The 14,904-nt window shown below is 38.8% G+C and overlaps 1 protein-coding gene across 1 annotated transcript; it reads right to left on the bottom strand.

Moving 5' to 3' along the window:
- Positions 1–5,207: 5,207 nt before the first annotated feature.
- LOC310633839 (RING finger protein 11-like) lies at positions 5,208–14,904 on the bottom strand. The gene is made up of 3 exons (XM_083351753.1): positions 14,712–14,904; positions 10,383–10,552; positions 5,208–5,445 (listed from the first exon to the last, which is right to left on the bottom strand). The coding sequence occupies exons 1-3, from the start codon at positions 14,835–14,837 to the stop codon at positions 5,274–5,276; spliced, it is 468 nt and encodes a 155-aa protein (XP_083207879.1). The 5' UTR covers positions 14,838–14,904; the 3' UTR covers positions 5,208–5,273.

A 14,904-nucleotide genomic window follows, 5' to 3' on the forward strand; every position in this document is an offset into this window, starting at 1 on the left:
AGAATCATCAGGCAAAAACATACCTTTGCTGATAAAACTTTCAGCATTGAGTCCTTGCTTCACCTGAACTTTCTACTATAGGACATGCTAAGAAGTTCTCTTTATCAAATACCTCTTACTGATGAAGATAAATTTAAAATGTGGTTGCAAATAGTCAATCTGTACTGCAGACTGTAATAATTCCAGAGCTTGAAGTAATCCCTCTCTATTCACTATGAAAGACAAATGAATCTGCATCTCGATTCACTTAATGTCTGACAGTTCTGTAGCTGCATTTTTGCCCATGTTGTTCTTTTCCCTACTCCAATTTCACTGCATATTGCAGTGAATTATGGAGTTTTGTATTTAATTCCAGCTGTTGCTTAAGCTTTTTCCTAGCCTTTTGCTATGCATGCTCCAATCAAATACTGGGGGGGATATCCTGTGCCTGTCTTATTATCTAAGAAGAAAAACACTTGGTCTGTTTTTGTACCGAGTGTTACATATTTGAGAAAAATCACTAAAATTACCATAGGTGCTCTCTGCGATGAATTTGATTTTAGATACTATAATTTTAACGTTCGACTGCTCCTAGGTGTTATGACCAGAGGTCCTTGGCTCTGAAAGTAAGAACTTGGGTCTATAGCCATTGTATTGATAATGGTTTGTTGCATGGATGGGACCTATGCTCTTTCATCACTTGTTTACTTACGCTGAGTTTGATTTCTTTCCATAAAATACTGTTAAAATGGAAAGCACCTAACATGGTCCTGAAACTGGGCATGACAATTTGATATAAGGGCTTACGGTGCATTCCCAGCAATCGATTTCAAGTCAGGAAATGTTAATGAGATCTTCTGTTTTCTGGCTGGCAGGGAGAAGCTGTTTTTTGTTATGCTGGAATTGGGTTTCACTTCTAAATGTTATGCAGTTTGTGCCATTTCCTTTTAACAGATTGGGCTGATTTTTGAGCTGCTCTTATTAATGCGATATTCACAAAGATGGATTCGTACTCTGGAGCAAAACAAACTGAGGTTTGATCTTACTGTTTGGGTCTATTTTTTTTTTCTTCAATCAACCCTGTTCATCACTGGACCAGATCTATTAAATAGGTTTCTGCCGCGAAAAGGCCATTGGTTTCCAATATATCTTGGGCCTTTGTGTAATGCATCTGAAGAACAATGCTTTCTTTATATTGGGGTTCTTTAAGCATTTTTTGCCGGAATTTCACATAAAACATCTGAGTGTTCTTTCGTGTAACTAAGAATTCTCATTACATAACAGGTTTTTTCATGCACATGCACAATGAGCATGTAGGAGCTACTTCTGAATATGGTAAGGGAGTGGTTAGACAAATATTCTGTCTTTGCCTCTCATAATATCATGAGAGATTGCTGTTAAAACGTCAGAAAAAAATAAATAAAGGTTTGGTATTTTATTTCGAGTCTCCTGTAAAGTGGTGGCAATTTTCTTCTTTGTTACACGCTTGATCAGGCTTTCTACTTTATTGCTTTTAACTTCCACAGCCTAGATTACAGTACTAATAATCATCCCTAATACAGTAATAGCTTTTTAAATAGTAAAATTTTGTTGTGGATATTTATTGATATATGTTTCCCATATATTTTTTTTCTAAATGGCATTATTTATACATTATACAATCATTAAAACTGTTTACTGCAGGTACAACCATAGCATCCAGATTTCCTTTTGCTTATGGGGTAATAAGAATTCTTTAAATACACGTGATAATCATCAAGAGTTATCAGGAGGTTGAAAGATAAATGAAGAGTTGTCTGCACTTAAATTGATTAGAATTATTTTCCTAAATATGCATGGTAAAAAGAAAAATGGATTAATTTTCTTATTGCAATTGTGCACAACATCCATAAAGTTGTTTATTTCTAAATTGTCATGGTTTGCACATGCATAGCAACTACTAGGTTCATGAACTGTGCTAAGACCAAATGAGACAATCCATGTTAAAGCTTACCACGTTGCATAAACAGCTATAATTATATAGCTACCAGTGAAAAAACAAAATGCATTTGCCCTTTTCTGAGTTATATTTTGAAAAAAATAAACAGTTAATGGAGCAGGTAAAAACCATAAGTGGAGTATGAGAACAGTTCCTTTCACAGTACACAAGCAACTGCTCATATTTTCCAGACGTACTTTGACTATTGCATGTACTTTGTATTTTGAAATGTCATATCTTTTACTAAATGATTACTGCTATTCATAAATGAGTTCATTTCTACTGCCCAAGGTATTTTCATATCAAAGTTACAATTTAGGGTTATATTATTAGGCTTAATCAGTCATATTAGCCACATGGAATTGAAGGTGCCTCTGTTCTGTGGATTTTATCTTTTTATGAATTAAATAAGAGCAATTTCCTTGCCAAGTGATTCTTTGGGATGTAAAATAGAAGTTGTAATTGATACTTCAAGTGATAGTCCCTTATTGTAGGCACCCATCTTCCTGTACTTATATTTTTCCCCCCTTTTTCTTTCTGATTTTCCAAACCAGTAAGGAAAAAATATCCTTACACGCAACACTCGATAGTAATCCAATGTCTTAAAAGTGGCTATGCCACTTTTTAAGACATTTGTATATTTCCTGCTCCAATGTTCTAAGTGGCTTCAGAGAATTCATAGATGAAGTGAAATGTTGGGCACAATATTGTACTCTATAGGAGTCTGCTTGGCCTGAAAGATATGCCATGTTATTTTCCAATTTTTTCAGTATTATGATTTATTAAATACAGATTTCGGTGGTCTGCATGAAGCAATCCTAGTATCTCTAAACAGCAGTAAGACAATAGGCAGCAGAACTTGCTGGCTAGAGTATACTAGTAACAGAACAAGTGTGCTCCATCTTTACTTCTGCCACTTTTTTTGTGGTGAACTTGAAAATGAAGATACAGGCGATACCAAGGAATGAGATAACATGGGGCAAGGGCTTTTAGACAAAGCAATGTACTTTAAAACAGGGGTCCCCAACCCCCTATCCCACAGATTGCTACTAGTTCATGGCCCACTGGCAACTGGACCATGCAAGCGGTGGGCGAGCACGTGCGAAACCATCAGCCCCATACCACTGCTGGTCCACGAAGCCAGAAAGGTCGGAGACCGTTGCCTTCAAAATATGGATTCTATTCACTTCAATCATAGAAATGGTATCATGGCCAAGGAAAACCTTACCTCTTCTCCCTCTGAGCAGATGAAGAGGCATCCACTGAGGGCTAATGTCTTAATGGGACTTGCCCTTTCAAAGCACTGTTATTTGAAAACACAAACCACATAACTCATTAGCAACAGCAGTTCGATTTGAAAAGAAAGCCTACATTGCTTTGAGATTATTGTGGTCTTTCACTGTGTGCTTCTTGGGGGGAGAGGGGGTCATGGCTGCATGATTGAGAAAACAGAATCAAAGGGAAGGGTAAGATAGTGACATGTAGCCCCTTACTATCATCCAAAGGAACCTCCAAATTAATAATTTTTACCTTAAACTGATTTCTAGGCTGCCCCTATTTGTCCCTTAAATTTTAAGACCAAATCATCATTTGGGGCATTGAGTTGTTTCTTCCCTGCCAGTTTTGGAATTACAAATAAAAGATTTGTAGTATAGCTTAGAAAGCAGATATGATTTCATTACCGAACCCAATGTGACTTTCTTGTTGCCAAATAGCAATTTCCAAGATTCCTTACACAATATCATAGGTCTGCTGGGTAGTCCGTTCAGAAACTTCTGAAGGACCATACAATAGCAATATCAGAATTGTGCTTTGATTGGAAAAATGGCAACTAATTTCTAATTTATTAAAGGTAAAAGAGAAAACTGAATCGGTGATAAATTGATTCAGAGTACCTCATTCTCTGGTTCTACTCACTTTCACTAATAGAAAAGATTTCTACAGTCATTTTGGCCAATGTATGTACTTTTAGAAGGCACTGCTGACAATCTTATTTATTTTCCATTTCAATGCAATGTACATCTGTTTTTGTTATGGACAATACATAATCAGAAAAGCACTTTCACATTTCTGTACTTGCAAGGCAATAAACAATGTGATTTAGGAAAGCCTTTTCATATGTTGGCTTTGCTGCATCATCATAACAGCCTGCCTTAATGGGTTCTTATCGGACAAAACCTTTAAGCAAATAGTAGATTGCCTACAAATAAACATTTCTTCACTCTTCAGAATATATGGATGCTTTAACTCACAACCAGTATCTAAAAGGATCTTGCCATACTGAATCGTAAACTTTCCATAAAAATATTTCTCACTTTAAACAAGCTATATACATATATATCTAAATGTCAACACTTTCCAAATAGTAGAAAGGCAGAAATTTCACATGGTGACAAATAATCTGCACTTAGCCCATCCCTGCTCCTTCCAGTGAACTTCACCCTAATGAAGATTGAGTGAAATTATTGCTTTCAAAATCTGTCATATCTATGTCACACTCTCCTAGTCTGGTGAATGAGCATTAGGTGGAGTATCTGCTTGCCCTACAGGGGTTTGAGAAGAGGCACCATACAATTCTTCAAAATAGATAAAACTCTTACTTGATGGAGGAGAAAAGAGCAAGGAAATAGTATCCTTTTCTCTTAACTAAAACACCAATCTTTAAAACGAAGCACTTCCGAAAGCAACAAGAACAGGTTCAGTCTCCTTCCCTAGCAAATGTTGCAGCTTCAAGCTACCCTAGGTAAGTAGCTAACTAGATTCTAAGCCTTGTTTTCTGCATTGCGTACTGGTACTGATAGATGAATTTTCAATAGTGGCCCAAACATAAAATGCCCAGGTTTTTCCCCATGAACTGACCAGAGCTGGTATAATAGCCTTAGAATTTCTCTTAATTTGTAAAACCTTAAGAGATCATCTTCAGCATCACAAACACGTAAGAATTCCACTACAGTTTCCTACAACTGTACTCAATAGCTTAAACAGGGACTTACAGTGGTATGAGGGTCGATAATTGGGTCAAAGAAGAATCTTGATTTTCTACAAAACTAAATTGTGAGTAGAGTGGAAGGAAAGTGTTAGTTCTGCCGTTCCCTGTTTCCTTCCAACCTTTCCCCCCCCCCCCATAACCTGGATAGAACACTCAAAATATGGCACAAATCATCCTTTAATACAGCCAGCCTGGCTGCATGTGTCCGTAGGGGCTGGGACCGGTTTCTTTGGTGTACCCAGAATTGTGCAAATAATGTCCCACATCCCAGGCCCCCAATATAGCAACAGCCTGGAAGCATGAACAAGAGCAGGGCCCAAAGCCACCTCAGTTAGTCTCATAGGAGGAGAGCAGAGCAGCATCCACTGGCTCCATGCAAGAAGGACATGTGAATGAGCGCATCAGCCAGTCATCAATGCAGTTTACGTGGTAGATGTGTAGACAAGGCAGGAATCGGATGGGATCTCCATATACAAAATCCAGCATACAGATTACACACCTAGAGAAGTAAAAAGAGAAACTGAATGCTAATACAAAGGTTGCAAGATGGTTCCCCAGCCATCTTGCTTCTATTTCCTGCCCAATTTGCTGCTTGGTAAATTTCAATACAACTGTAAAAGACTAGCTGCTATATTGTTTTGCCATACATTCAGCTTTAAAGTATAACATCAACCTCCTGCACTGAATTTAATTTATGATATTTCAAAGTTCCCCTGTTATTTTTCCCAGGTGGAAACTTGCAAGATCTATGCTGCTTTCTTCCATGTAAAAGCAACATATTCTAGACTCACAAAAAATTACAAAGAATGAAGATTTTTAACGTCATTAGGGTTCTATATTTCTAGTTTACTCTGTTAGCCAGGAGATCAGAACATCACTGGTTTAATCCACTCCCATCCCATTCTCCATATCAGTGTCACAATAACCACAAATGTACTATCCAAAACAGCAATTAACACTGTTGATGCAGGTATCACCCAACTCTGGCTTAAATGCCAGAGCAATCAATATACTCTAGCTTACTAGCTGATGGACTGTTTAACTTGTCTCTCCAGAATTCCTACTCTATAGGAAGCAAATTGGTTATTAATCTTCCATACTAGTAAAGTATGTTTGATATATTTTTAGTGCCTTTTCCTGCACACAGCTACTTTTGTTGTGTTTGCTGACTTGAGTTTGGTTGTTTACTTCCAAATATTTCACTACCCCGCTAGGTAAAATCATCAGTGCTAGCGAGTGTAGGGTTTGCCTTATTTATATGCAATAGCTTGCCCTGCCACTGTTAGTGGGGTTGTTGGTTTTTTCCCTTGGTAGTTCCTCAATTAGAGTATTATTTTCTGCTTGTTTGTCTGGAGTTAATCTCTGTTTATTTGGGTATTGGTTGCTGGAGAGGATATGTTCTAATCTTTCTGTTTCCTTTTTAATGCCTCTTTTGATTGGTGTGTAAAAGTGGTTTATCTCTACGTGTCTACTGATGGCTGAATACCAAGGTTCCAGAAATTTATCAGAATACCAAACTTCCAGGAATTCCTTAGTTTTTGATCTAGAATGCTGTGCTTCTCAATTGAAGCTATGGTTGAGTTTGGTAATGTGTTGTGAGATTAAGGAATTTTCATTGTGTCTTCTGACTGCTCTGGTTGGTGTTCACAGATGTGCTCTGCTAGTTTTTTGCCTGTCTGTCCTACCTACCATCATACATCCCGCCAACATTGGCAGGGCTGCTACTGTATATGAACAGGAGGAAACCCCAGTCTCACTAGCACTGATATTACATAGTCAAGTAATGAAATGTCTGCAAGAAAAGGATTCAACAGTTCAACACTGAGGTACATATATATATATATATTTTTCTATTGATGTTTAGTGTTGGTTAGTCCTCTAGGAGTGGAAAGGTCTGGGGCAGAAAAACAGGTAGTTTTTTATGCCTGGTGAAACTTGGAACTGACTTTAGCCATGAAACAGGAACCCAGTTTTAGCACACTTTGAATTAACAGAGTATACGCAAAACCTCTCTCGGCCCCCTTTGTATGAATTTCTATACTTCTATGATTTGTGTTACTACTACAACTATTTTACACCACCTATTAAAAGCAGACCAAATCAGTTGACAGATTTAGTCGTAACTGGATTCTCATTAAATTTCTTGATGCAAAATTGTAGCTAGTTTGTAACTAGGCAATCAACTTCAAATGCTAGCGTGCTTTCAAGAGATGTCATATGCAATCATTACTAGTCCCCTTTTGGGTGGAGAACTGCATCTCCTGGGCCAGAATGGAATAAAAATTACCCAATACCTTGTGCATATTCACCTTGAATATCACTCTAGATAATTTGGGTCAATATCAATCAAACATAGGTAGCCTTTCTGATCAAGAGGCCATTAGGAAACTGATCCCCTGCTCTATTTTCTGAAAATTGGGAAGAACATTTCACTTGTGTGTTGTTCACTGTTATGAACAGGTCACCTAAGGGGGATTTTCATGTAAATTGTAGTGAAACATCTCAGTAAAGGATCCACTCCCCTTAATTCAAGCACTGATGAATTGGTTATACTGTTTAGTAATCTCTGCTGATATAGAGCATAGATATATATTTGTTGCCTTGGTGGAGCAGTGGGCTAATGCCTCCTTAAGTAACACCAGTTGCCTGCAATTAGTGCAGGTTCGCATCCCACCAGGCTCAAGGTTGACTCAGCCTTCCATCCTCCTGAGGTAGGTAAAATGAGGACCCAGATTGTTGGGGGCAATTAAGCTGACTTTGTAATAATGCCGCTTGGGGTGTGTGTGAAAGCTCTAATAAGCAGGCATATACATAGAATGAAGGCTACTGCTAAGCTTGTAAGCCGCCCTGAGTCTTCGGAGAAGGGCGGGATATAAATGGAATTAATAAATAATAAATAAATAATAAATTACAGTAGCTGTACATCTTCCTCAGAAGCCCCATGATTTCTAGCCATCCCATATAGGCTTTGGTCATAACGTTGTCCATATGACACCAATTTATCTAGTGTGAAAATGCCTTCAGAGGCATTCCTATAATCTTATTCCATTTGTTAGTAAACAATACTAAACTATGATGGGACCATAATTTCTGCATTAACCTATTTGAGAATTAGGCTCCCCACCTCATTAGGATAGCTTCTGTTGATGATTTGATCAGAAAGCCAAATGGCTTTCCCTCTGCCAATTTATGATTAGCCACCAATGCAATGATTGGGTTACCTTGCTTGGCATTGTCTTGTGCAGATGGAATTGGGTCTAGGCTGGAAGGAACAACTGGAGTGATCTGGAATGGAATTGGGCCTACGGTACTGAATCGAGAGTTTATTATCCTTGTAATCTCGCCAGCATCCTGAGGGTTGGCCTTCTATAGGTTAGCCCTTACACTTTTCAAACCTTGAGGGTGTTCTCCTGAGACAAGTATTTTCTCTCCCTCCTGGTGATTGTGATCTGCTTTAATAATATGAATGAGCTCTTAGTGAAATTCACCATGAAATCATGCTCGTGGAGGTATCAAAGCATCAATATCAGGCTGTTAATTGGTTTCTCTACAAAAGGTACTCTGATAAACAATTCATTCTAAGATAAAATGAGGGACCATCATTGCCATCTCTCTAGTAAATACCCTGGATACCAAGGCCACTCCCAAGAATAGTACTTTGAACTTGAATTTGTTCTTCCTGTATACAGTCTGAGGCATTTCCAATGGGATAGCCTGACTGGGAAGTGTAAGTAATTCTACAACAGGTCCTTATATGTTAGGAAATCTTCTAACGTAAGATAAAAAACAATTAGGGCTGGCAACTCAGGCATTAAATGAGTGAAACCACAACTATGCTTATGACATTGCTTCAGCTTTCCTTTGTTTTACAGACCCACAAAAGTTGTACATTACTTTTTCATCGTGGTGTAACCATGAATGAGGCAGTCAGTAAGTGAGGACTACTTGCTTTGCCTATGCTATGGGCATCACCTTCAGCAACTAAGAACAAAACTTGTTGCTTTATAATCTTCACTGAATAGCCACTCAGTGAGTGTTCAAAATTATGACTTTGCTGAACAAGGGGGACTTTCAATGGAGCCTCATAATTGCAGCCATTGCAGTGTCCCCCTGGTCATGTGATCACAATTCAAGCAAAGTCAATGGGAAAGTTGTCAGGAGATCACAAATGATGTTCCCATGACCATGGGATGCTGTGACTATGCAGGATTTGGCAGCTGACAATTGTTAAGTCACATGAAGTCATGCCTTATGACATCACTTGACAATGTCCAGTCCCAGTCCCTATTACCATAGTTAATATATTCTACCTTTTTTAAAAAATGCCTTACTGTATACTCATATCTAAGAAATCAAAGCTAACGTATATATAATAGTAGTAATGGCTTTTTTCCCCCACTTCAAATATACCATCATCAAATTTTCCTTCACGTTTTCAGATTCTGAAATAAATACTGTTCTGCAAAAAAAGCACAGTTCAAATTTCTGGATCATTTTGACTGTCCGTGATGAGAATTATACTCCAACAAATTTAACAGAGAAAGTTCAGAAACATGCAGCTCATTACAGGTGGTTGTCACTTACCTTACCTGCCTTGTATAGTCACCATTCAAAATGATGATGATATAAAAAACAGCTTTTTGATCAATCCTTGTATTTATAACTGTTGCAATGTCCATGGTGACACAATCACCATTGGGGCACTTTCTAATCGGCATGCATTATTGACCATTACAATGTACAGTGATCACATGATCAGCATTGACTTGCTTCAGTACTGGCTTCTCACAAGTAGTTAATGGAGAATACGCAGGTAAAATTGGAAGTTGTGGTCATGTGATGTCTTGCTTAAGACTGGGGTGATTTGCTTAATGACCAAATGAAAAGTAATGTAAGCCCATCACAGTCACATGATTTTACTCTTAGCGACTGTAAGCTTACTTATGGAGTTGCTACTCCCAATTGTGGTCACTAATTGAGAATTACCTGTAATTAATAATTTATTAAGAGTTTAGCATAAGACCTATAATGAAGCACTGCTGTGTTGATGACTTTGGGAATAAAGAGCTTAAGTACAATTTCTGGAAAGATTCACAACGCATCACATCCTCTGTTATCTAGCAGAATGCCTATATTAAGTGCAGTTTTTCTTTAGGGAAGCAGTAATCTGTTTTCTTAAAAGAAACAAAGCAGGAAAAGTTTGTAAGCTGCCCAAAGTTACTTTGGGTGAGATGAACAGCTATATAAATATTGTAAATAAATTAATAAAAACAAAGCACAGCATATTTCTGTCGCATTTGGGAGGGCCATTTCTGCATAAAGTCAGTAAATTCTAAAGGATATTATTGCATTCATTAGCAATTAATTACTATAATATTTTCAAGGTTTGTTCTGACTTTACAAGATACATTTAAAGCATTGTGCATGGAAACATACTCTTTGATTTTCTTTTCTGATGGCTCTGAGCCTGGATCAAATATTCCTTTAGGAAGGTGCTGAATTAGTCCAATCCTTTGAGCTATCCGGATCTGCTCCTCTTCTGTTAGTTGTGTGGCAAGACGTGCCTGGCTAGGCGTTGGATGATACACTGGAATTGGAGTGTGATCCTAGAAAGTCAGACAACAGTGTGGCTGAACATTTACTATTCTCATAAGTAACTTGTTACATGGATTCATAATTACACGTCATAATACAAGCAACAATTCCCTTTTCTCTCAGATTGCTAAAAAATTTAAAATACTCCTTTAACATGCTCCCACGGTAACAAATGAAAATAATCCAGAGAAATCCTACACGGACACATACAGCTATTTATCGTTTTGACACAAGAGGGCTGGACTGTAAGATAATATTGTGGTATGCCAGATGGGCTAAAATAAGTTTTCTAATGACTGTCTGAAGCTTTTCAGACAGTCAGCTGTTTCAAATGTCAGAAAAGCTCCTTTTTTTCTATAGTACACACATCTGTTATGAACCATGCAAGCCATTAATTCACCACTAATGAGTGGATCCCCTACTTGTTTTCTAGTCTTGCATTTAGAGCAAACATTTTGATTTTATTAGCATACAAAGATAATTTCCCAATTTCTTTCTGGTATTAATAAGTGCATTTTTCCTGAATCACTTTATTTTGAACTTATGAGGCAAATTAGGTAACAAACAAGCACAAAATGTTCTATATCGTACACAGAAATCCTAAGTAGCACTACTCCATTCAAAATTTCAGGAGGACACAAGAATTACAATGCTGGTTGAAGTCAACATTCAGCTTAATTTTGTAGTTGGTCCAATAATTACTAATTAAAATTTACACAGTAAGAATATCAAAAGCAACTATACACTAGCAGTCAACATGTGGTACACGTAACTTGATGTCTTCTCAACATATGGGAACACAGCTTCCACAAATACTAGTCAGCATGGCTTGGGGAATCATGGGAGACACAGCCTAATAATTATGGAAGGTAACAAGCTGGAAAAGGCTGACATACACAACCGCTGCATTTGAACCCTCGGGATCATAAAATGTATTTTTTAAAAAAAGGAATCTGTGCTGTACAATTATGCAGTAATGAATTCCACAGAACTGGCTTGGGTTTCGTCTTTTTAAACATCAGTCTTTATTAATCTCTGCCTATTTATTTCAGCTGAATGTTGAATTGTCCTTGTAAATCCTTACTCACATGTACAGTCTCTTTTTAAACATCCACTATAAACAATGTAAAGGGAGTTATTGCATTATTCCATTCCCTGCTACTTACTGCACAAATTGTTCATGCCTTGCTTAAAGGGAATGGTTAGTTTTTGGCATAAGATGTAATATGAACATGACCCATAATTAAATGGATGGTTTAGTGTATTGTATGAATCCAGTCAATTGAGTAAGCTGTGAATCAAGTAACCATGAATTAACATGTACTGTAACCCAGTACATTGTAGGGGACCACAATGTCATTGCAGTAGGTCTGTGAAAGCTTGAAGAAATGTTATGATTTGAATTTTAAGTCTTGGTGGTCCGTGGTCATGGTCTGTGGCCACAAAAGGCATTTAAAGGGAGTCTGTGGGGAAGAAAAGGTTGAGAACCACTGTTGTAGCCATTAAATTTTAACCTTCTTCATAGCTTCAAACCCTGAATCAACAATAGTCGACAACTATCCATTTCTTTCTGATTAATTTCAGATATCACAACCCGCATCTTTTTCTTTGAAGATGTTTCGTTTCTCATCCAAGAAGCTTCTTCAGCTCTGAGTTGGATGAGAAGTGAAAGGTCTTCAAAGAAAAAACAAGGAAGTCCAGGTGCCTCGTGAAAAAAGCATCTTTGAGACACCATTTAGGAGTAATAATAATAATAATAAGTTGGAAGGGACCTTGGAGGTCATCTAGTCCAACCCCCTGCTAAGGCAGGAAACCCTATACCATTTCAGACAAATGGCTGTCCAGTCTCTTCTTAAAAACTTCCAGTGTTGGAGCATTCACCACTTCTGGAGGCAGGTTGTTCCACTGGTTAATTGTTCTGTCAGGAAGTTTCTCCTTAGTTCTAGGTTGCTTCTCTCCTTGACTAGTTTCCATCCGTTGCTTCTTGACCTGCTTTCAGGTGCTTTGGAGAATAGCTTGGCTCCCTCTTCTTTGTGGCAGCCTCTGAGATATTGGAACACTGCTATCATGTCACCCCTCACCCTTCTCTTCATTCAACTAGACATACCCAATTCCAGCAACCGTTCCCTATATCGTGGTGACCAAAACTGGATGCAGTATTTCAGGTGTGGCCTTACCAATACCATGTCATCCAATGCTGCTGACATGAAAGAGATTTAGACAGAAAAAACAAATATTTCATACAATATATAATTTGTAGAAGGTGACACAACCACTAGCTTTGACACTTTTTAAAGGGGATTGACTAAATTCATGGAGGACAGTTTTTATGAAAATTCAACATTACATGTGGGTCAGAGGCATCATGCCTCCAAATACCACGTATAAGGGAATAATGGTGACAGAAAGGTGTATCTTAATTTGAATGAAATGACCTAATCTATTCCCATTCTTCCTCATACCCTAGACACCTACATCTCCACATATAATTTTAAGTAAAAAGCTGTCTCTCCATAGATGAAAAAGATCAAATGCTTTCACTCAACAAGACAGTAAAGTTAGTGTAGCTGTTCCCTTCTTCCTCCAAACAGATTTTTTATTGTGTTTTATACTTCCACAATATCCCTTAGTCCATAAACAGCCTGCATGTTGAGTATTTTATGCTGATTATGAGTTCAGTGCAGACCATTCGATATGTTAACCTAGGTTTGCTAGCAATATATATTCATGCAGTTGCAGTCACGCCTGATTCTTTGATGAACGTGTGTGTGTGTGTGTGTGTGTATTTGTTGTCTTTCTTCCTGTCTCGTTCATGTTACAGGAAATCCAGTAGCAGCTTTCTTTTGTAACTTTTCTGTGTTTTGTATGCAGAAAGTCTCAGTCGTCCAGGTCACGGTTGTTCCAAAAGTGCTTTTCCAAAAGGCTACTGGACTTGTGTTTTTCTTTGAAACTGAACAGAACTGAAGAAGTTTCTTGGATGAGAAGGGAAACATGTTCAAGGAAAAACAAAGTCCATTTGCCTTTTGAAAAATCACCTTTGGGTTTCCTGTGTTTTCTACTTCCTTTTTCCCCTATACATACAATATATTAAAAAAAAAATAAAAGACAAAATGATTGCACAGTTCCTACTAGCTGGTACTAGGTGGTCTTTATCTGGAAGCCCCCACCGCAAAGGTCCATTACATTGTCTAAAAAATTACTCCAACAGCTTTCCATTTCTTGTAATAAGTTAGTGTTTTTCCATAGCTGAATGACAGTTCCCAGTTCTTTATTTAGAATATTGACCATTACCTAGCTTAATTCCATTAATTTATGTTTCATAGGATTTCTTTTTCTGATCAGGAAGAGTAATTACAGGAGTCCAAATATAGACTGGCCTATACTCACAGCGGCCCAAGTGTTAACAAGGCAATAGTTTTCTCTTCACCCAAGGGAGCTTCCACACTGATGGTTCATAGCACAAAAACAGTATTGTGCAGGTGATATTTTATATTTTTCTCCTTAAAAGGTACACCCTAATAATAAGGGGGTAAAACAGGAAGTAATGAGAAAACACAGGAAGGTTACAACAAGCCGACGTCATTTTCTGGAGTCTAAATTTTCCCAAACAAGGTAGAACCACAACTGCATAAGAAAAGCCTCCTCTAAGAGCCACCCCAAGTTTAAAACCATGTTTCCAAGCCATGGTCAATGCTGTGCAACAAAGCCGGTCCTCACTAAATGAACTCATCCTTGTAGCATCTGCGGAATGAGCAGAGGGTCAACACTGCAGGAACCTCTGTCCTTATGTTCTACGGTCTAGTTCAGGGGTAGGCAACCTCGGCTCTTTTATGACTCATGGACTTCAACTCCCAGAATTCCTGAGCCAGCCAAGCTGGCTCAGGAATTCTGGGAGTTGAAGTCCATGAGTCATAAAAGAGCCGAGGTTGCCTACCTGTGGTCTAGTTCATGGACCGAGTCAAGTTCTCCATCATGGCTCCGGCCACCCCCCAGTCCATCTCGCGTTACTTGCCCCCGAGTCGCGACGTTCCCGAATGTCACCCGAATTCCTCCCTCTCGTCTGCACGCCAGCCCCTCGCGGGTTACTCAAAGCTGACCCCAACTGGCGAGAGCATGGGAGCATCATCAGCCCCAGGGCTTCGTGGCTCCCTTCCCCACCCCACGCGGTACCTGGTAGGGGGGCGGCGGGTCAGGGAGGGGTGCTGGGTCTCCAGGCCCAAGACTCGCCCCATCACCGGTAGAATCGTTGAGTAGCGACAGATCATCAGCTGCCTGCGAGGAGAGGCAGCCCCCCATGCCCGCCCGCTCCGGGCCACTGCCGGGACCGGCCCAGCCAACCTCCGTCTACCAGCTCTAGAGGGAG

This window comes from Vipera ursinii (assembly GCF_947247035.1).
Source record: "Vipera ursinii genome assembly, chromosome: 2".
NCBI lineage: Eukaryota > Metazoa > Chordata > Lepidosauria > Squamata > Viperidae > Vipera > Vipera ursinii.